This window comes from Bos grunniens, chromosome 5 (genome assembly GCF_055505025.1).
Source record: "Bos grunniens cultivar Pamir isolate PY7600 chromosome 5, Bosgru_T2T1.0, whole genome shotgun sequence".
Classification (NCBI taxonomy): domain Eukaryota; kingdom Metazoa; phylum Chordata; class Mammalia; order Artiodactyla; family Bovidae; genus Bos; species Bos grunniens.
The window spans coordinates 24,767,315-24,790,688 of record NC_141169.1 but is presented as its reverse complement, the minus strand read 5'-3'; the positions used below and the strand labels follow the sequence as shown (position 1 = coordinate 24,790,688).

Genomic DNA, 23,374 nt, shown 5'->3' with positions numbered 1-23,374 from the left:
GTTGTGAAACCCATGTCATGGAGCTTCCAAAGGTAAGACGAATGAAAAGCCTATTTTAATCAGAGCTCCAGCCATCCCAGCTTGTTTAACAGTTTCATAAGTATTTGTGAAATAACATCCTATGACTACCTAAAGGGCACTATTGTCTTCAACAAAAACACCTCTTTATAGACAATAAACATTCTTCTTAAAAACATAACCAAAAGGGGAAAAAAAAAACCCTTAACTGGATGTAAAATCATGTAAATCCACCACTGCTTCCACAGTCAGATGGGTGGAAAAAGGTAAAATGGCATTTTATAGAGTCCATGGGGAATTCAGAGAGTAAATTCAGAGACAAATTGATTTGTGTTCATTTTTTATGCTGCTAACGCTTAGTGCTCCAACAGCAGTTTCTGAATGTGCAAGTGTAGCCGGGGGACCTCAGAGCAGGCCCTTCCTCATAATCCGATCCCCCGGCTTAGAAAGCTCATGCTGGGCCTCTGCTTCTCATCACAAAAGGCTCCCCATGGAATCTCCCTTTCAAAACCCACTATACCAGAGTCCTTCGTAGAGGCACAGTATTAGGGGCCAGGGCTAGGAGAGATCTTAGCACAGGGTTCCCAACCCCAGGGTTAACAGACCAGTACTGGTTGTGGCCTGTTAGGAACCGGGCTGAACGGCAGGAGGTGAGCCGAGGGCGAGCTAGTGAAGCTTCATCTGCAGTTACAGCCACTCCCTGCCGCTCACATTACTGCCTGAGCTCCGCCTCCTGTCAGATCAGTGGCCGCATTAGATTCTAGCAGTAAAGTGCACAATATATGTGATGTGCCTGAACCATCCCCAAATCACCCTCTGCCCCACCCTGCTCCTGATCAGTGGAAAAACAGCCTTCCATGAAACAGGTCCGGGCTGCCAAAAAGGATGGGACAGCCGCCTGAAGACACAGTCCTCATTCTCAGATGAGCCACAATATACTTGAGAACCAAAGCCACACTTTTGAAACAATATTCAGCCACCAGATATGACTCTTCCACTCTCAGTACGCGTTCAGAGAACCCAAGCAGAGAGGACAGGAGGGCTGAGAGCCCATGGCACTGGCGCCGGGCCACCTGGATCATCCCCTTCTCCTGCTCCCTAGCTGTGGGAGCGTGGGCAAGTCCTCCAGGTTTCCTGAGTCTCAAAATTCTCATTGCCCCTATCTCCAAGAAGTGACAGGATCACTAAATCAAGACATGCAATAATAGAAAATTCAGGAGTACTTCCTGTGTGCCAAGCACCATGGTAAATGATGTGTATTAGTATATATAAACTCATCTCAGAAACAACCCTATGACATAGATTCTATTATTATCCCATTTTACAGATGAGAAACTGAGGTACAGAGAGGTTAAGTACGTTGTAAAAGATCCCCTGGCGAGGATAAGGCAGAAGCAGGCACTCGAGCTCCGTGTTCTTAAACATTTGCTGAGCCTGCCTTTCAAAATATGAAAATGTTTTGAAAAACAAGCACAGTTCAAATCTATGGGGTGGCAATTAATTTTTCAAGATGTACAAAAGGCCAAAGTGCTCTAAAATGCACCTGGTCTCTTCTCCAGAAATCTGTCCCTCTGTTGAGAGGAATTACTCTAGCTATGAAAGTGTCAACAAAGCTGGGGCGATAGATATGGTTGGCTATTCAGTCCGCAGCCGTTTTCTTCCTTCTTTGCCAGACAAAAGCCAGGTATCAACCGCAGTGGGTCCAGTCTAGGCTAAGAAACACAATTGATGGTGACTCTTCTCCTCATTCACCAGGGACTGGTCATGTAACCCAGCTGTGACCAATGAGACATTAAGGGAAAAGGTTTCTGCAAAAGGGAAGAGCAGTGCTTAGAGCTGTGGCAGCTATTTAGTCACTAAGAGGAAGGGCCAAGAGAGCAATGGAGATAGTGACCCAGAGCCCTGACACTGCTGAGTACATGGACCTGCCTTGTGGCTGCTTACCTCCAGATTTCCGGCTCTGAGACGCAACTCCATGCTTTTAGGATTTCACACACTATTAGTCATATTTTCTCTTACTTACATCTGTCTGCACCCAACCTGACAGAGCGTACTTTGTTGATGCTGAGGTTATAAAGTCATTCATTGACACCCATCTACTTGACACATACTGTGTGCAGGGCATTGCAAATGATCACAAATGGAAGCTAGCACTGATCCTGCCTGGGAAGTACTTGAAGACTGATACAGCTGTGGGATATACACACGAATTCTAATGCCAATAGAAAACAGTAGTCATCAGTGGGGTGCTTTAGAGGTTTAGAGAGATATTATCTCTACCTTGGAGGAGGGTTTTCAAAGGGGGAGAAATCAAGGAAGGCTGCATGGAGGAAGGGGCATTTGAATTGGGTCTGGAAAGGCACTGCATGTGCAATGGCAGAGAAGGAGGCCTCTAGACTATGGAGACTCTTGGCTTCAACTCTAATCAGACTGATGTGCAGCAAGCTTCAATCTTGCTTACCAAGAAGTCTAGGTAAAGAATCTCACTTCCTCTGGGGGAAGAATGGCGGGTAGAGGCTTGAAGAACCATGCTTGCCTTTCCAAAACTACCATCTGCCACGTGAGGGAGAAGCCTTGTACTATTTATAGAAACAAAGTCTGAAGACGAGAATACCGGTTTAGGTTTCTAATAATAATAGCCAGCACAGACTGAACACTCACCACGTGTCAGGTATGCTTTGCTAACTCATTTAATCCTTACAACTGCTGTCTATCATGGGCACTATTATTAGCATTGTTTAATGGATGAAGAAACTGAGACAGAGAGGGTCAGAAACGTGTCCAAGATTGCAGAGCTGTTGAGGGTCATAACTAGGCCATATTCACACTCTTAACTGCAGAGCCAAACGGCCAGCAAGGTGATAAACCTCTGAAGGGAAGGCCCCACCTGCCTGGGGTTCTTAGTAAACGCTGTCTGAGCAGACAGGTTGGACACAGAAGAGGAGACTCGATCTCCTGGCATGGGACCCCGGGGAACCCACTCAATCTGGAGCAGCCTGTGGCTCGGGCCCCGCTGGCAAGCACTTTTAGGAGCCCCATGTTCACCCAGAATAAAGATGACCTTTCCCAGCCCCTGTTGCAGCTGGGTATGGCCATGTGATTCAGTTCAGGTCAGTGAGATTCAGCAGATGTGTTATGTGGCAGCCCCTGGGAAACTTCCTCAAAAGACAGCTGGCGACCATCTGTCAACTTTTCTGTGGCTCAGCACATGTCCTGCTGGTTGGACTGTGGAAGGAGGCTGGCGGGGAGCAAACACCTTAGGTCCTGAGGTGACCTCAGGATAACAAGAGAGGAGCTGGGGTCTGCGAGGATGTCCCAGCAGAGGCACCCACCAAAGCTGGCCTGCCCATCCCAGAACTTCACATGGGTGAGAGAGAAATTCCCCTGTGGCTTAAACCACAGGTGTCTTGGGTCTCAAGGAACCATGGATTCAGGAACAAAGCCTTAGCTATTATCAAGAAGGGGTCTCAGAAGAGCAAGGGGATTTGGAAGGCACAGGTACCAAACCCAGAGAAAGGACCAGACTGGAAGGATCCCGTCCTTCACTGCAGGTCACAGTCCAGCCCCTTGGGGTGTGCAGGACTGCACCCCCAGTTAGCTATGCAGGAATGTCACTGTGGTCTCCTGTTCACATCTGTCCAGTGAGATATTGCATGCTACAGGTTGTAAAAGTCCACATATAGGGTTATGGGTAACATTTTCAATAGTAACATAAACGTTTAATGACAATGGATGCAGCTAATCAACTTCCCTGTATCACCCATCATCAATAAATGACCGACCAGAAAGAATAGCGAGGGGGCAGTTTGTGTTTCAACACATAATGAGGACTTCCCTGGTGGTCCAGTGGTTAAGAATCTGCCTGCCAATGCATGGGACACAGGTTCGATCCCTGGTCCAGGAAGATCCCACATGCCGTGTGGCCCACGCGCCACAGATCCTGAGCCCACTCTGGAGCCTGTGCTCCGCAACAAGAGAAGCCACTGCAACGAGAAGCTGGCACACCACTTAGAGAGTAGCCCCCACTTGCTGCAGCTAGAGAAAGGCTGTGTGCAGCAACAAAGACCCAGCACAGCCATAAATACATAAAAATAAATAAACAACAAGCACACGCTCTGTGGCATGATGGCTAGACATCTTACAGATATTATTTCCTGACCTCGTTAACAAATGTACAAGGCTAGGGTTTATAATCTACCTGTTTAAAGAGGAGGAAACAGGTTTAGAGAGGTTGGGTGACTTGCCCAAGGTCACACAGCTAGTTTGTAAAGTGGCTGAGCTCAGAGTCACACCCAGGACTGTCAGACTCCAAACCCCACCTCTTCTGAGCTGAGCATCATGGCACCTAGACACATAATACTGCTGCTTTGTTAGCAGCTTTACCCATCAGCCCTTAACCAACTTCGTGGTTTCAGGTATTGGGGAGGTAGAAAAAATAAGGCTGCAGAGGGCTGAGAGGATTCAAGCACGGGGAGAGGCATTGTCCCCCACTTTCCCCACAGTTTGGTGGGAAAAGAATGATCCATCTACCTCTTGACCTCACCAGCCATATTCTTGGCTAATGATGGCAGGGACGTTGCTGCATCCTTTCTGGAATACCTTCTTATACTTAGAAACCAATTTCAAAAGAATTTATTACAAACCAGCAACTTTACTGTAAAAGGTCTTAGGCCAATAATTGCTTTCATTAAATAAAACCTATAAGATACATTTCTAATTTCACTGCAGAACCAAATGAAGGTCAAGAGAAAATCTGGTTTTTATACTAAACTGAATTAGAAGAAAACCACTTCCAGAAGTTCAGCAGGAGCAGTGAGAGCGCAGAATTAGACGTGCAAGTCTCAGAGAAGTTTTTGATCTGAGGTTTATCTCAAACTGGCATTGGCCGGGGGACATCCTACCAGCTGCCCCCTCTAATGATGCTCTTGCTTACCCCGAAGTCCCCTCCCCAGCCTCCTTTTCCTTTCCCCACCAAAGACTGAGAGCCCAGTGCTTCCTGTGTCAAGGTATTTGACCCCCTGACAGAATAATGAGGAGGAAAGGTCTTTTCCATTTTGAAGGGAAAAAAAACAAATTAATGGAGAGAATTTCCTCAAATTTAAGTTTCTCTCACAAGTTTTTCTACACTTGCTAGCATTTACTAACACTTGTTCATGCAAATATCAAGTGAGAATCTGTCTGATTTAGCCCAGAATGATTGATTCCAGTATTTTAGGTTTAATGTGTTTCACAGGTTTTTGGTCTTTCTGGCAAAACGCCCATAAATTACAGCTTTGTGGATAGTGATGAAACATTTCCACTGCTGTGTCCCTCTAAGGAGAGGAAACAGGCCAAGGTTTTTGGGAGAAGGATGGATTTTAGTTCTTTTCCTCTATTATGTCAAGCTGTAGATTAAAGGCTGGCAACATTTCTGTAAAAGGCCAGACAGTAAACATTTAAGACTTTGAGGTCTGTATCCTCTCAACTGTAACTACTCAACTCTGCCATTGCAGCAGAAAAAAACAACCACAGACAAAGTAACTGAATGGGCATGGCTGTGTGCCAATAAAACTTTATTTGTAACAATCAGCAGAAGGGCCACATTTGGCTCACAGGCTCTTGTTTGCTGATTGCTGCTCTAGATAACAATAACATCAAACAGAATGTTGACTTTAACAATACAAGAGAAGACTAATCTAAAAAATGTCTTTATCTCCACTATGATTTCCTATAAAAGTCACCATCCTCTGAGGAGTACAAATATAAATAAGAATCCTTAATGATGAAGTAACAGAGTCACATTTGAGCCATAAAGAAGAAAATTAAGTACTTTTGTATTTAGGTAACTAAATTATTTTCTAATCCCATGACTATGGATGTAAGAACAAAGAGTATGAAGAGGAAAGTCATTTAAAGCACTCATTTAAGGTTAATTTTTCATTTTCCACTGCCTGCCATCAAATAGGATGACATAACCTCAAATGACTATAAAAAATGGTTTTGCTTCTGTGATCAGAAAGCTCAGAACAGCAACTATGGAGTTAGTAATGGTTTCAGTATTATTGCAAGTCATAATGGAAATGATTTGCACGATGGGAGAGAGAAAAGGGGGAAAAAAGCTTAAGAACTGTTAATTAACTTTACTGTTTGGCCACAAATGCTAGGCGTATTGAAAAACAAGATTGCTGAAGAGCAAACATCAGGATTTAATGAACAATGGGATGTAATTGAAGTAACAGAGAATGACTTAATCGGGACAGTGGGTTGTTTAATTATGGGGATAATGGATCTTCTGAAAGGACAAACTAAACGGAAGAGAAGGAGCTGAGGCATGGGGGGCAAAGCCACTGTGTTGAAGGAAGCTTGTCAATGAGCAACTCTTGCTAGAGATAGTTAGAGCTGTATCAGAGACGAAATAGTTTATGAAACATGACTGTCCCCAACATGGTGACTGTTGTGGAGAAAGGGCTGGTGTGGGCTGGCAGAAACCTACAATAAATCATAGCAGCAGCATTAAGATTTCTGAAGGTAAGTATCTGTGCTTTTTCAAGATTTTCTAATAATCTTAAAGACTTTCTCATAGATATGAGAATGAGAGCAATAATATGTTTGTCAGAACAGCGTTTCCCAGGGCGCCAAGATGCTATCTCTTAGATACAGCCGACTGGCAGGCTCATTTCCTGGCTTTAAGAGTTCAAAAAACCATTTCTCGCTGAACTTTGATTGTAAGTCAAGCTCCTCTTGCTAATTCAGCATGCTTGCTACGAGTTATTGGGTTTTCTCATCTCCTCCTAAAAGTGAAGCAAATGTCCTTTCTCCCACGTGGTCCACTTTCCCGGAACTGAAATCCCCAACCTTCACTCACTCCTCAGAAGTTTCAGGCGATCTGCTCCAAAATCACTCTCTAGACACACACCGCCTTGAGGGAGGGCCCGAGAGGCTCCAGCCGCAACCTCAAACGTGCCTAAAGGAGGTAAAACCACAGAGCAGCAGGCTTTATTCCTCGTCTAGCTGTCAACTTGGAATGCCTGGATGTTCAAGTCATATGTGTGTGTGGTGGGGGGAGCGGTACGTGTGCTCCCCTGATTCTTCCATCCAGGAGCTTGAGAACGTTATGGCAGTCTGCCTCATTGAACACCAGTCTGCGGTCCCCTGGTAGAGGAGAGTGGGTTTCTTCTGGTCCTAGAGGAAGTGACTTTATGGGCCTTTGCTTACATCTAAGAAAGTCAGAGGAGTTTTCCTCCCAGGGCACGGCAAACAAAGAATTACTTCTTGGAGCCCATGTGTTACTATAATGATTTCACGTATAAGCAATTGGTAGGATGTCTTTAATGTTCTAGAAAACACTCCACACATCAGGAAGAACACATTCTAACCTTTAGAGGTGTCAAACCTAACTTCTGGGCTGTTGGATGAGGAGCCGTGTTTTTGAACATTTAGCCAAACAGGAGCTTGGGGCCCTCTTTTTAAATGTGCCCCTGACATGGCACCAACCTCTGTCATTTCAAACCATTCTGGTGGCTGCTCTTCATTTTTTTCCTCTGACTTTTCTTTCTTTGAAAAAATGTACACCACACAGACACACACACAATCGGGTTTGTTCACCACACCTTGGTTTTCAATTACATAAACCACCTCAGGCAAATTTAGAAAATCAAGACTTCAAACCTCTGGGTGTATGTTGAGGCCTGGGGAAGTGAGGGTAAAGCGAGAAAGAGGGGGCGGGAGGAGGAGAGAGGAAGGAAGAAAATGTAAAAGATGATGGTTAAGGCTGAGGGGACTTGCCTGAAAGGAAATAAAAACCCTTAAATTTTTTATATTGACCTTCTGCTAACACTTTGTCACACAAGCACAGACCGGATCAAGCCTCCCTGGAGCTCCTAGTATAACCATTCACCATGAAAGAGGTTTGGGGCAGGTCCAATAAAAGGTATTAAAAATCACGTTTAAAGTCAAGGGCCCTAGAAACAAGAGGCATGCCCCTTCCTCAGTCTCAATGCTATCTACAGGCAAATCCGTATTCAAAAAGAAAGATTTATGTGGATTTCTGAAAGCATAATTTTCCATCAACCTTTTCCCCAGGGGCTACAGAGGAAAAAAGAATCCAAGAGTCAACACAAATTTCAACATCAAGAAACATTTTGATGATGAGTTGAGTGTTAACAAATCAGAAACACATGGTCTTAATTGACTGTGAAATAAATAACGTTTCAAAATGAAAGGGGAAAAAGTGTTCAGATGTAAAGCATCAGAAAGGACTCGGGCCTTGAAAGTTGCTCCAGGCATTGAATCCTCCCCACTCCCAGTTCCATCTTCTCCTCTCCTCTCTTTCCTGCCAGGGGGTTCGTGTTTTCATGAAAGTGAGACCCTGCTGGCTTCCCCTGACCTAGATTCACTTGTAAATATTTCTCTTTGGGAACCTGTGGAGCTCCTGAAATGTTTCAAAGTAAAAGCATGAACATCTTCAGGGTTAGGACCCAGGCCCTGGGTCTGAAGACGAAACCCTGAATCAGTGAAAGGAGAGTCAATGGGCCCTGATGCAAGTTCATCCTTCATTCTCCCGACATACCAGTGGGGTTCTTCCTGCAGGATGCATGTCAGGATTACCTGGAGCATTTAAGACATCTATCTGTGCCCTGAGCTCCATCCCCAGAGAGTCCAATGTAGTTAGTCCCGAGGGAAGGCCCAGGTAAGGGTGTGTCTGGATCAGCATTTCTAACATGTGCCTGAGGAGATTTGAATTAAATTTAATAACTCTTTACAGGGCACTCATGTGTCCAGCAATGGTCTAAGTGCTTTGTTCATGTGGACAGTGTGTGTGTTAGTTGCTCAGTCTTGTCCAACTCTTTGAGACTCCATGGACTGTAGCCCTCCAGGCTCCTCTGTCCGTGGAATTCTCCAGGCAAGATACTGGAGAGGGTAGCCATTCCCTTGTCCAGGGGATCTTTCCCACCCAGGGATCGAACCCAGGTCTCCTGTATTGCAGGCAGATTCTTTACCATCTGAGCCACCAGAGAAGCCCAAGAAGCCCAGAATATCAACCCTTAATCCTTGTGACACCCATGAGATAGGCAAGCACCATGATCACCACCCTCATTTTACATGTGAAGAGGTGGAGGTACAGAGAGGTTTCCAAATTTGCCAAAAGCCACACAGCTATCCAGAGGCAGAATTCAAATCACCTGGCTCTCGAGTCTACACTTAGTAACCACTCTTATCAGTAACTGCAGTAGCTACAGAAAGCTCTTGAGAAATGTCAAGTTCTCTGGTCACACCCACAGACCTACTGAATTAGAAACTCTGGGGTTTAATCAGCTCTCTAGGGGCCTCTGATGCATGCCAACATTGGAGAACCACTGCACCCTTCGGGTATAGATGGGGGTAAAGACAGAAGTCAGAACTGGTGACTCTCTGCCCAGCCTCCCACCTTATGGATGGAGTTGAGCATGTGTCTTCAGTGGAGGGTGAGCTCCATCTGGCAATGACCAAGAACTCTAAAAAGCTTACCGAGGGACTATTATCCCACCAGAGGACACAACCAGAACATAGTCTATCCAATTAAGGATAGATTCTTCCAGGATGACACTGCAGTGCTCACCATCCAAGCGAAGCCACAGGAGACTCAGCCCTTTTACTGAGAAATACCAAAACCCCACTGTAATTTTTTCCCTCCTTCCCCACTCATGAGATTGTGCGCAGCTCAGAATCTCCACAAAGCCAAAGATCAAAGCCAAAACACAGCCATCTCTTTTCCAAGCCTCTATTAACAGAAAAGCACAGAAAAATCCAAAGTGATTTTGGAGATACTTGCCATGCTTGACTCTCTAAAATTCCTGACTGTGCAAAAAAAAAAAAAAAAAATCAGTCTCTTTTCCTTTAAGGAAGGGAAGAGGGTGGGTGGGTGGAGTGGGGATGGGAGAAAAGGAAGTTCTTAAATGGGTGAAACCCTCCAGCAGCCAGGCAATCATCTTACTGTCATGATTTACAGCATTCCTCTAAAAATATCTATGAGATCACAGAACATTAAGTGCATGACACCAAACATTTGTAACTAATCCATGAAAATAAAGTAAGGGCGTCAGGTTGCAGGGGGAACACAGTGGAATTTGTCTTGCGTTATCATTCTAAAATAAGACGGCCTCAATTTGGTTGAAATACATCTTCACACATTGTCTTCCAGGGCAGAGTTGTTTGAGAAATTCTGATTGCAATTCTAAATGCTGAATAGGGAGTACTTTGCATTTCCTTTGATGATGCTGAAGGCTATAAGCAATCCTGATATTAAAATCTTTGGAAATTGATGAGTACCTCAGGCATCATCATAATACTTTTCTCCCCAATCAGAGTAATTAAAATCTATTATGTGAACACGTGTTAATATTTTATCAACTACTGTTTTTAATTAACTAAAAGTCTGAGGCCTCTCACAGTAGTAATGATATCATTTCAAGTGACACTATCCCCCCACCCCCCACATACACTGTCTACCCCACCAGCTTCATCGCAAACTTACCACAGTACTGAATTCTGGAACCTGCCACAGCAGCCAGTCCTCATTAAGGGTGTACAGCGCTTTGCAAGTGATTACATCGACGGGGCCCTTGTTTATTTTCTGGTTCAGAGTTGTCACCAGCAAATAGAATGGCTCCCCAACAGTCTCCTTGGAAAAAGATGCAAAAGTAACAGTTTTTGCCAGAATCCACTATACTTTCCAAAGAATTAAAGTTTCAGTTTATGGCACCAGGACAAGAGACAGGAGGCAGTGTTTTCTAACAATCAACATGAAACTCTCAAGAAAATACATACTGCTCTACTTAGGACTGGGAGCAAATCTCAGGAAGCTGCCTCCTCTCCCTAGTAAACATGTGTTCACACACACAAACACACACTTTCCCTCACTGCATTTACAGTTGATAACAGCATGAAGTACACAGACCGATCACTCTTTTATGCCTAAGCTTCTCTACTTCAGCCTAACTCTCATCAGTTGGCCTAAGAACAGTTCGTAGAGGTTTCACCTTTGTTTACATTCCTATTTAACTGCCCCGTTGTTTTTTTTTTAAGCACACTGAAAATAAATGGCAGGATGATTAGCCTTGGTAACTAGAATAAACATAAGAACATTTTATAAATTTATCTAGGAGGAAATTTTGGTGTTAACAGCTTCTCATAAAGGAAGTGGCCTTTAGTTACACAATCTGCAGCCTCTTCTCCTGCCCAAGAGGAGGCCAGCCCCCAGTGGTTCCCGGACCCAGTCTTCACGGTCCCACCTGGGTACCTGTGCTAGTACAGACCACAGAGGTACCCCACCTCCTTCCCGGGCCAGATCTGATTCCATTACTCTAAGGATCTTCCTAAGCATTCTGATAACTTCCTCTTGCACTTTTTTTTTTTTTTTTCTGGATCAAAGGTGTCCGCCCTTGCTGTTATAGAAATGTTTCAAATCTGCAGCCAGTTTGTGCTTGAATGGACTCAGAGCAGCCCCAAAGCGGGAGGCTTGTGTGCTGTGCTCTCATGCAGCCTCCCAAGGCATGTAGCCCTGGGTTGACTATCATGTAGAAAATAAACGAAGTAAAGAAGCCATCCGTGATCAAAAGGATATCATTAAACTGAATTTGAGGGGGAGGAAAGAATTAGGGCCACAACCAGGAAGTCAGACTGCCTGGGTGATGATGAGCAGCCAACCACGTGACTAGGGCTTGAAGCCCCAGTTTACAAAGTCAAGCTTCACAGCCAATGCATCTGGCCTGGAAAGGAAGATTTCACCAAATCTCTCACCTGCTTTCCCTTGAACAGGTAAACCAAGACATCTCTGAGGTCTCTTGGGATCCCACCCCACTGGCCCGCATACCATCCTCTACATTGACGACAGGGGCACATCCCTCCGCCGTCCCTGGCTTCCTGTCTCTCCTGTGCCGCCCCACCCGCCCCTGGGCCCCGGCACCACTTCCCTCTCCCCTGCTGACATAGCCTCTAGTCGCTTCCTTACTGTAGGACAGGGCTGGAATGTTCAAAAAGTTCCCAGGTGGGGAGAACACTGGGACTAGAACACGACATTTCAATTCTCACAAGAAACTTCCTTTATTTAGAGGTTCACAACCACATGGCTCTCTTCTCTCTCCCTCCACCCTCTTAGGTAATGTCCTGACCGCAAACCTAGAACCTCACTTCTCTTTGCTCCTAGCCCACATCAGAGATGGGGATAAGCGCCCTTGGGAGGGGGCTGGAGGCTTCTGTAGAGGTTGGCGTTCGGGGGCCAGTGGGCTCCTCTGGGCTGTGCAGAGCGACAGCTCCAGACTCAGTGGCCCTGTAGTCAGAATTCTCCGGAAGACTGCAGCTAGACTCAGATAAGTAACATCTCATATGGCACTGTTACCCACACCTGTGGTTCGAAACCTGGAAAATCATCACCAGAATCCCTTGGGGCGGTTATAAAAATAACTCAGATGTCTGGATTCTACTTTAGATGTGGGATCTCTGGAAAAAAGGTCTGAGCGTTGGTAGTTTTAACACCTTCTGCAGATTCTGATGCATGGCCAGCGTAGGAAAACACGAGGCCATGAGGTTTCTTTGTCACCACTGAACACAAGTTCTAAGTTGTGTTAGAACCTACTCAGACCAGGATGCACACAGCTCCTGGGGAGCCGGCCTTCAGAGCTCCCTTTATGGAACTGACAGGGAATTAAGGTTGGCCTTTTCACCGTCCTTTCCTTCATGAGACCAGACTCTCTGACCATAGCTGAGCTTGAGGCTTTTGCACCTGTGGTCTCATTCACCATCCCACCCCTACCCCACCCCACCCCACCCTGAATCCTTTCCTAAGCCTGGAAGAAGGTAGCCTCCCCCTTGTGGAAGCAGTAAGCAGGGTGGCTAAGAGCTCTCTGGTGCTGCTACAGCGTTGTGGGATCTGTGCGCAGAAAAGTCTCGTCTTTTCTGTGCACCCCACCTCTCCGGAATGCAAAATAGTCATAAAGGTCCTCACCTCATGGGATTCAATGAGAAAAAGGAAGCAAAGCTCTTAGCATAGTGGCCAGAACGTTCAATAAATGGCAGTTATTATTATTACTTGACCCACACGGCCTTAGAGGCACAGAGGAGGAAGTTACCCGGAGGTCACAGAATTCATGGCACCCAGGCAAATGTTTGGGGTGGGATGGGGAGGTAGGGAGGGCAGGAGGACTAGGCCATCAGAGCCCTGTGCCCCTTGGGCACGTGGAGGGAGAAATCAGGCCCTTCACGCCAGAGGGAATTGTTCCCCTGAAAATGAAAGTATCACCCAAGTGGCTGAATGCCACTTCCTCCCCAGGGAGCACGCTGCCCCCTCCCTATCCCAAGTGCTCAAGACACCCGTGAATCAGCACTGTAAAATCCTGATGCAGAATCCTCTGCTCAGAAGGGCCATTTGGGCTCACAGCCCAGACTTCGGGGAGTCCTGACCTTTTTAATACCCAAGAGCAGTAAGGACGAGGCTCTGACTAGGCCTCCAGGGCTCAGAATAAGAATCGCGAGGTCCCAGAAAAAAGAACTGGAAAGGAGTTCAAAACAAATGGCCAGGCCCCTCCTTCAGTGGGAAGATGCCCAGATGGAAAGGGCCATGCCAGAGCCACAAGCGAGCTGGGGCTGAGATGAATGTCTAGCCAAGACTCCCAGGCCAGTGCTCCTTCTGCTTCCCTCTCCCACATTCTCAAAGGCAGGGCGATGGGATCACCTGCAGGAGCCTGGAAACCGGGCCAGCCAGACCTCGCCTTGAGTTTCTGAGTCAGTGGCACTAGCGAGTGGTGGGGCAGGGGGTGCCTTTTGAGACCAAGACCCAGGAACTAGGTGAGGCCCCTGCTACCTCTTTCAAAGCAGCTGTGGCTGAAGCTAGGGAGCCAAAAATATTCACCCCAGAAATAACCGCTCCACATCTCCCCAAAGCATATGATGATTTATACCAAGTAAACAGAAAAGAAGGCAGATTTCATTAATCTTAATAAATGGGTATTGCCTTGGGAGAGAAAAGGGTTGATAAAGAAAAAAAAAATGTTGTGCCTCTACTTGTAAGATTGCATTAAACTCTAAGCATAGCCTATTTAAGGCACTGCTTTTGGGATCTAAACTTAAGTAGCACTGTTAAAACCTGTGGCATAGCAGTGTATCTTATTCAAACTTTAATTAGATTTCGGAACCAGCTACAAATACACAATTATGCAGTTTTGCTGGAATCTGGATGGCTGGTAAAATTAAAGAAGGATAAGAACCTTCTGCACCAGGGACCTCAGAGGGTTGAATGGAGACTGGGTTCAACAGAACACACTTCTCTTCCTATTAATATTTCATCATAATAATGGGCACAATTTATGGAGTGCTTACTCAGTGCCAAGCAAATGCATACATTTTTTCATTTGTGCTTCAGAACAGCCCTAAAACATTCTTCCATTCTACAGGTTATAAACCCAAGGCTCAGGCTGGTCAAAAAACTTGCTTGGGGCCTGTAGTAAGTGGTAGAGTCTAGATTCAGACTAGGCAGCAGGCTCCAGAGCACTCCCTCTTACCCATGGCATCTGTGAAAAGCTCACATAAGAATTTCAAGATTCGAATAGATTATAACCATATTCACGTAGTAACTCTCACAAAGTGAACTCAAGGGGCGGGGAGCTCTTTGGAGACTTGCTTTCACATGAGATGACCACTTGGGATTGAATGTCATTAGCTCACAGCGAGTGTAGTGGTAGGTAAACAGCAATTTTGCAGATGCTTCAGAGGCTCTGAAAAGAGCGTTTTCATCAGTATTTGAAATATGGGGATTTCCCTGGCAGTCCAGTATTTAAGACTGCATTTCCAGTACAGGGGGCATGGGTTCGATCCCTGATTGGGGAATTAAGATCCCATATGCCACACAGCACAAGCATAAGAAAAAAAAAAGGAAGGAATGTTCTCTCCACTCAGTTAGTTCAATAGTCACTCAGTCATGTCTGACTCTTTGCGACCCCATGAATTGCAGCACGCCAGGCCTCCCTGTCCATCACCAACTCCCAGAGTTCAGTCAAACTCATGTCCATCGAGTCAGTGATGCCATCCAGCCATCTTTTCCAGCATGTGTTAATTAACCATGTGAAGATGGATGCAAAAGCCAATAGGTATAAAGTCTCAGTTACATAAGGTAAGTTCTAGAAATCCATTGTACCACATCGTGCCAATAGATAACACTTTTGAACACTTAAAAATCTGTGAGAAGGGTAGGCCTCACATTGATTGTATCTCTTAATACAATTTTTAAGAAGAGAGAAGTCTTACCTGAGGAAATTCTAAATGAATTACACTTGCACAGGTCAGTCAGAGCAAAAGCAAATTTTCTCTTTCCCTTCATGTGCCCCTGATAAGGACCAAGACTAAAAGAAGTTAAATACGGACACCATGGAGTACGCAGGACTTATCCTGGCAAAGACGTTAGCATCTGCTGAAAATAACTGCTTATCGTCTTTGGACACTGCCGAGGGATGCGACACTTACCCGCAGGAAACCAGAAAGGCAGACAGACATCCAGTTTGTGAGGAGTTTCTCTACCACGGACTCTGTGCGTCTTAGCATGAGTTTAGGCTGCATGTTACTGCACTGCTCCATCAAGTCCCTGGTCAGCACCTCCAGGATGCTGGTTAGGTAGACCAGCTTGGTTTGCAGGGCAATGGTTAAGAAGGAAGCAAACAGACACCTGCGTAAAAACAGAGCCTTGGTTACAAAGCCAAGACATGGAAGTGTCCATCAACAGATGAATGGATACGGAAGATGTGGTGCCTGTATACAATGGAATAATATTCAGCCATAAAAAGAAGGAAATCCTGCCATTTGCAATAACATGGATGGATCTCGAGGGTGTCACGTGAAACGAAATAGAGAAAGAAAAATACTGTATGAGTTCACTTAAATATGGCATATTAAAAAAAAGACTCAGACTCAGAAAGAGAGATAAGATTGTGGTGATCATGATGTACACCTAAAACCTCTACAGAGCTGTATGTCAATTATAATCTCAAGAAAAAAAAAAGAAGATACACAGATGATGGAAAAAAAGCACATTAAAAAAAACCCAGAAAAAACCAGAGCCTTGGTTAATGAGGGTTAACCAGCATCTGTGGCTTGGTTGGTGTTGATAGCCATCTCCAAGGAAACATGAGGGGCCCTGCAATGGGGTGTTAACGGGATGCTTCCCTGTGGGTGCTTTTTTTAAACATCTAGGTTTCAACTGCCTTAGCCTTCAATCCATAAAAACCACATATCAATGTTAACTTCAGGTCATTTTATATGTTTTCAGCTCTAAAACTTCAAACTAGAGCGGTAACAAGAAGTGAATGTCTTCCCTGAATTTTCAGAGTGTTTTAAAAATAGAAAACAGCACTTCTGCTTTTGAGACTCAGGATTCATGTTTCTTTCTTGGTGTTGGGGTTTTTTAGGGTGCTTTTTTTTGGGGGGGGGTCACATGTGTGTGTTTCTTCAAAATAGAACTTGTGTTAGGGCACTGTGATCTGCAATGGAGACACTAAGACTGCACGGCCACCCAAACACCCAACCTTTGGGGAGATGCGGGTTCTCAGACACCAAGTCGAGGCTGTAGTTTGGAAAGAAAATAAGAGGCGCAGGTTTTATTCTCTCTACTTAATCACTTTCAAAATATAAACAAATTGACAGGTACCTGTCCTTCACTGAAAAGTTCTTCTGCTTTTCAAGAGTGTGGATAACAGTAACAAGGAAACTTTTATTACAAATTAGGGCATCCAAAGCTGTGAGACTTTCATTCTTGTCGCTGGCATCTCTGTTCTGAAAAAATATATAATACAATATAAATAAATAAACTAAAAGTTAGAAAGTGGATCCACAATGGGGTTTCAAGACAATGAATTATTAATATCAAATTTGTGATCCCCAAATGCCCACAATAACAATTCTAAATAATAATGGAGATGATGATGATGTGATGACAGCACTATGAAAGGCAGGCAGTCATGGGCTAAAAATGAAAACTTATAGACTTACATGCATATCTTCAGTGAAGATGTGGGTGAAGCCACCTGACTGAGAGGAAGGAGACACTTTTATTATTCATAACATCCAAGAGAAATGAAGAGTGTTTTTTTTGTTATAATACCTGAGTTCATTTTAATCAAGTAGAGACACTATTTGCTAATCTGAAGAGCCCCTGGGTTTATGCTCACTGCATATTCTCTACATAATAAATAAATAAATATTCAGCTCTCAAGAAACACCAGTGACTTCTGAAGGCCTCCAAGAATAATTATCTTTGCATCAGTCCCATTTTTTGACAGATGAAGGCATTTAAAAGAATTGGTTCCAAAGTTAAAGAAGTGGTGGTGAAAAGATTATGCAAATATACAGACCACTCCTCAAGCAATTTACCTTCTAAGGATAAATACTGAGTTGTATTTGGTCAGTTTATGCAAGTCTTCGCTTAGAAGTATTTACTGTCTCAATACACAATGTTATTCAAGACTGAATGGAGAGGGGTGGCTACAAGTTAGAATCTGGAGTCAAACGACTTGGGTTCCAGTTCTGGTTTTATCACCTGCTGGTCACGTGACTTTGGACAAGTCATTTAACTTGTCTGAACCTGACTTTCTTTATCTGCAAAACGGAAACAATAATGACTCCCACCTCCTGGGTTAGGTGTGAAAATAAAATAAACGAGTGCACAGTAAGGTTTTCACATCAGCTGTCATTACTGGTTTTTTTTTTTAATCACTAACAGCAAACTAAACCACAATGCCATTGCCCTGCTGGTTTCTAAAAATATTTTAAAGTCTTATGCTCTGTAGCCCCTGAATATAAACTTTGAAATTTGAGTTTCCATCAATGTATCATAAATCATATTGGAATTAAATGATTAAAATTTAAAAAGCATGACGTGTAACACTGAGTCAATGGGATGAAAATATAAATTTAAACATTCTGTTATTTTTAAATGTTTTGGTAATCATTGAAACCATAAGTTATTTAAAGTGAATTTCTTCTGTAGAGAATTTTTGCCTTATATTTTCAAATTTGTTAGCCCAAGCAGAAGATCTCAGACTATTTTGGTTATACTCTCCACTAGTAATAAGCAGAAAAATCAGACCCCAGGTTTGCATTTTCTAGTTCCTAATATTTTTCTGCTGAACCAACCTTATGTCAATAGGCAATTTAAACAGATTAATTCTTGACGTCAAATAGGGAAATACTGCTCTGGCTCCCTGGGTTCAAAGGCTCCTTCCTTCTTTCATTCAAATTCCTCTCCTCCAAGTGGTTAGATGCTCTGCTTACCCTTATGTCTTCTATTTTCAGCAAAACAAAGTTGCCAATAAAATTTAAAGCCAGGCTTTTACATCCAAAAAAACCGAACTAGCAGGGCAAAAAACTACGAGTTGGTAATGCCTTGGTCTCTGAGAAGGTACCATTTCCTCCGGGTTTTGCCTGTTGTTATTGAGTAGGTATTCATCACTCAAGTTCTCTCCCCACTTCCCAGCTTCAGGCCTAGAGGATGTGGTCCAGATTTATCAGTGAAGGATCTATTCATCACCGGGACTTCTAAGTCTAGAATGCATTTCATCTGGTGTTGTCATGGAATACCTTCCCCTGTTCTCACATCTTCTCTTAATTATTATCAATTCAATTTTAACTCAGGTCTTCACAACGGGGTTCTAACAAATGTATGCTTGCTTTTCCTGTGTCTTCCCAGGTTGAGATGCTACACAACCCTGATTTAGATCATTTTGCCTTCTTGCAAATGTCTCTCTTTTAAGATAATACAGCATTGTGTCTGGGATTTTTTTTTTTTAAACACTCACAACAGTGTTCTTTTACATTCCTCAACGCAATCTTGCTCTTGATTACTGAATTTAGAAGACAGGAAGACTTTTTTTTGCAGGCCACAGATCACTCTCTCCAGCACTCAAGGGCAATCCTGAACTATAAAAGCCCACACAATACTCCTGTAGATGGTAGAACTCTCTTAGTTTACTGCTATTAAATTCTTAATGGGGATCTCAGATAGCTGGGAAATAGGACTCACGGCGCAACCTTTGCTGAGGCCAGGCACAGTCATCCTGACTCAGGGAATTCAACTCCCCTCCCCAGGCAGTGTTCTGCCGTGGAAATGGAGGAGTGCCAAATGGTAAGTCTCGGTGCCTGATATTCTTGGAGGATAACTTAAAAAAAATATACAAGTGCAAAAAGTTAAGGTCTTATTTCTAGCCTCCTTGATTTACTACACTAAGGCTTGGACCAAAAATAAATAAGTAAATAAAATATATATATATATGGTAGGTGTTTTATAGAGGTACCCCAACCTCCAGACACAGCATCACATATCATAGTGTCTGCTTCTAGAATGATTGAGAAACTGAAAATTGCTTACTGCCCATGTCTGGGTTTCTGAACGCTAGGCCTCTGGCCAAATGAAGCTGAGAAGTTGCTGGTAAAGTAATATAGGCCCAATCTCTCTTTTGGCCTGGAGAGATTTCTGGCTTTGCTTAGGAATCTAGGTTTAAATCTGATAATTGGTGTTGATGTGTTCCAGAGGCTGAGCCTCAATGTGGTCCCAGTTCTGGACGAGCGAAGGGCAATATGGAAGAACTGGGGTATCAGGATGTGCAGGCGATGGTAGGGGGATGAGCGTACGTTGCCAAAGACTTAGGAGGGTGAATGAGGAAGGCTATGCGAGTGGGTGAGAAGATGGAGGTGTGAGAATGCGAGGCCAAAAACCCAAAGGCTTAAGTAGACTATTCCTCGGAGTCCTAGAACAAATCAATTAATCATCTCATGCAGCTATTTCTGCTAAATGAGGGTGACACCGATGGATCAGCTGGAGAATAACTGCTGAAGAGAACCGTAAAACTCTACACTGCTAAAAATGGCTGCTATTAACTCAAATCCTACGCATGTCTAGGTTCCTCCCTCTCGGCCAATAGCACTTTCCACCTCCAATTGCGAAGTAATGGTGAATAATCTAGTGGCTGCAATGGAAGTCATGCAGATAAACACAACAAATTGGCCAGCCCACAATTTATTGATTTTTAAACAAACTAGCTCACTTCCCAAGCTACAAATTCAGTTCTAAACTGGTAGTAAAATAAAGCAAAAATCATCACTCTGAACTCGTGTCCCTCCTAGGTTTTGTTACTGGACAAAGAGTAATTGCCAGTGACCCATCACTGTTTTCTACCCTCATCAATCCAATTAATAGTTCTCCTCCTCCCCGCTCTGCTCAGATTTAAGCCATTATTCTGTACCAAGCACATTATCTGCAGCTGCCTTGGAAGCAAACACCAGTTTTTTTGACAACAGCAACAAGCACCTTCATTATTATTCAAGTCTCAACCTTAGGAAGATGATCAATGCTCTTTTACCTCGGGGAAGAAAGTTCTCAGAGCAAAATGTTTGTAGTCAAGGAAGGGAACAGTTCCAAAACTATCAACCACATCCAATTTATCCATCTGCAGCTCAGCAAAGCCTGCAAAACAGAATCCCAAGAGCAATATTTTAACTCAACCAACAACGGATAAGATCTTCTGCTGTTTTGTCTAACACAGAATATGACCTTGCTTTTCATTAAAGAAGAAACAATAGATAATTACTTGGTTGGCTGCGAAGAAACTGAAATAAAATACAAAGCCAGGCCTAGACCCTGCTGTTCAGTTGTCTTCGATCATACAAATGGTTCTCATTAACGTGGCTGGTTCCATTTAAGGGTAAAAAAAAAAAAAAAGACAATAAAAAAGCCTTGTTTTTCTACAAATACAACTTTGGAGCCTACCATCACGTATCTCTTTCCGGAGCTCGCTCTCGAGGAGCTCCAATTGTTGGCTCTGTTTGCGGCTCAGCTCCTTCGATTTGTGCCTGGTCACCCCCACGGCCACTGCAGAGATAGAGATCCAGCAAGAGATTGACGGGTTAAAACACAGAAAGGGAAAAACAGAACCAACTTTTACAGTCCTTGTAACAGAGGGAAAGACAGAAAGACTAGCATGGAAGAGGCAGAATCTCTCAGAAGAAAAATTCCCAGTGAGGGGTCACATTAGAGAGGAAGATGCTCACATGTAACAGAAAAATTAAAAAAAAAAAAAAACTACTCATCTTCAAAGTAAAAACTAAATCAAATAACCTTCGCTTGTAACCAAAGATTCCAGCTGGCTGAAAAGTAATGAAACAAGCCAAGTCTCCCTACAGCCACAGGCCACTTATATTGTTCTGTTCTGTTTTAATGTTTCTAAACATCCCCAGAGAAATAAAGTTGAACCTTAAATGCAGAAAAAACCCCACAGATCCACAGTGAGCTGTGTGAGCCAAACTTGCATAGATCAAATGCAGTGACAGGGTGAGTGGTCCACAGAGAAGCCCCCTATCTGGATATTGCTCCTTTCTCCACTTCATTCTGCTTCTAACCTACGCTGTAGAGGCAGCACACTGAACAAGCTTGGCACTGGTTCATGTCCCCGCTCTGCTGTTAACTAGCTGTGTGACCCCAGGTAAGTTCCTTAGCATCTCTGTGCCTGGCTGCCTCATGTTAAAGTGCCTGCCTCCTTATGATATTGACAGGGTTCCAATATGTAACTCACAGGAAGCATTTGGAGCTTCTTTTTAAAAAATAACAACTGTCCTGACTATTGTCAACTGTCCTGATTATTCTAGAAATTTTTTCTTCCCTTAATAGAAATTTCATGATAAAAGGATCATGTTACCAGTAGATGTGAATGGTGCCGGAGGAAATAAAATTCAATACAGTAAGCCACCTGCGTGCCATCATGTTCCATTCCGATAGTGGGTTTGTAAGTGCACGTTGTTCATAAGTCCAACGAAGTTAGCCTAGGTACCCGACTAACACAGTACTGTACTGTAACAGGTTTATAATATTTTCAACAAAAATAACATGTACATAAAAAACCAAAATTTAAAAAAAAAAAAACATTTTCAGCAGTACGGTACAACAACCGTTATTCAGGGGCTGACATGCATATTCACATCTTTGAAAGTTCACAACTTGAAGGTTCGTATGTAGGGACTTACTATACAGCTCTGCGCTGGACTCCTTCATAGTCAACAGTCTTAATCATAACATGCATCATGCATCTTCCAGAAACGGTGGAGCAGGCAGTGATTCTCAAGTTGACTTGACTGTGGAACCCTTTTCCCAGGAGCATCACTTGGGACCGCTGGTCCGCAGACCACCCTATAGGCAGCACCAGCTCACTGCCTGCAAAGGGAGCCAGCTGGCCACTTCCCTGCAGTCATGGCTTTTTCCTGGCTGAAATCTCCAGGGGAAGCCACAGTGGGGGTGTTTCGCAGGTGGCAGCCCTAGGCCAGGGGTGTTTCGTGTTTTCACTCACGATATATGATTGATGGACTGAAGGGTACACTTGCTGGAGCTGCTAATGACACATGGTGAGAAGGGGAGGAGAATTTTAAAGGGCTTTCCAGGCACCAATGAAATCAGGAGCCACATGTCAAATGGAGCCCTCTTCACCTTAGAGAGCATCAATGGCCTCTACCAACAGAGTGAAGGGAGAGGAAGGAAGAGTCACAGGGAGCCCAGGAAGAGATCAGACCTTCCTAGGGGGTCACAAAGTTTACTGACTCCATGATGAGACTGTTCTATCTAGAGCTGCCTGACAGCAGTGGATTTCTCAAAATTGAGCTCAGCTTTCAGAATTTACAAGTAATCTTCTTATTCAAAGCCAGCACCAGCCAAGACCTTATTAAAATATCAGGCCCAATTCTGGATTCTAGATGCATACTAGTGGTGGCCAACTTGGGAGAGCTTAACAAATACCTGACATGAGCATCAACAAACAGTACAAGGTCTCTACAGAATGAATTCATTCCATTAGGCTAGTTAACAATACATATAAACATTTTCCTCACCGGACCGGGAATTCCCCAAGAGAAAGGCCCAGGACTGGACTCACCATCCCAAGGTCCAGAGTCTTGCACAGTTATCAGCAACATAACAGGTGCTCAATAAACCTCAGGTAAACACATGCATGAATGGATGGATGAGTGAGTGAAACAGTGAGTACAGGGAAGGACTCGATGAGCAACTATTAACAGAAAACCATCAGAAAGGCGATGCCTGTACTAAGACAGGAAATTGAAAGGGCTCCATAGCTCTGGAGAAGCTTTTTTTTTTTTTTTTCCAGGAGGACAAGAGGAAACAGACTTAAAGTGAAAAGCAGCTCAGAAACACGGGTCAAAACCTGAATGGCTACAGGGACCAGGCCCTCAGATGAGTTGGATGGCCTGTGTGGAGCAGTGAGGGAGTGGTGGAAAAGAGGAAGTCACTCAGTCATGCCTGACTCTTTGCAACTCCATGGGTTGTAGCCCACCAGGCTCCTCTGTCCATGGAGATTCTCCA

At 44.0% G+C, this 23,374-nt stretch overlaps 1 protein-coding gene across 4 annotated transcripts in view; it reads right to left on the bottom strand.

Moving 5' to 3' along the window:
- The window catches only part of PLXNC1 (plexin C1), a 158,246-nt gene that overhangs the window by 32,312 nt on the left and 102,560 nt on the right, over positions 1–23,374 (bottom strand). For all 4 annotated transcript variants that reach the window (XM_086399070.1, XM_086399068.1, XM_086399067.1 and 1 more), the window contains exons 16-21: positions 20,780–20,881; positions 20,373–20,476; positions 17,008–17,046; positions 16,667–16,791; positions 15,490–15,688; positions 10,511–10,657 (exon numbers count right to left, since the gene is read on the bottom strand). In XM_086399070.1, coding sequence (XP_086255196.1) covers positions 10,511–10,657; positions 15,490–15,688; positions 16,667–16,791; positions 17,008–17,046; positions 20,373–20,476; positions 20,780–20,881 — 716 coding nt within the window. The remainder of the gene's footprint in view (positions 1–10,510; positions 10,658–15,489; positions 15,689–16,666; positions 16,792–17,007; positions 17,047–20,372; positions 20,477–20,779; positions 20,882–23,374) is intronic.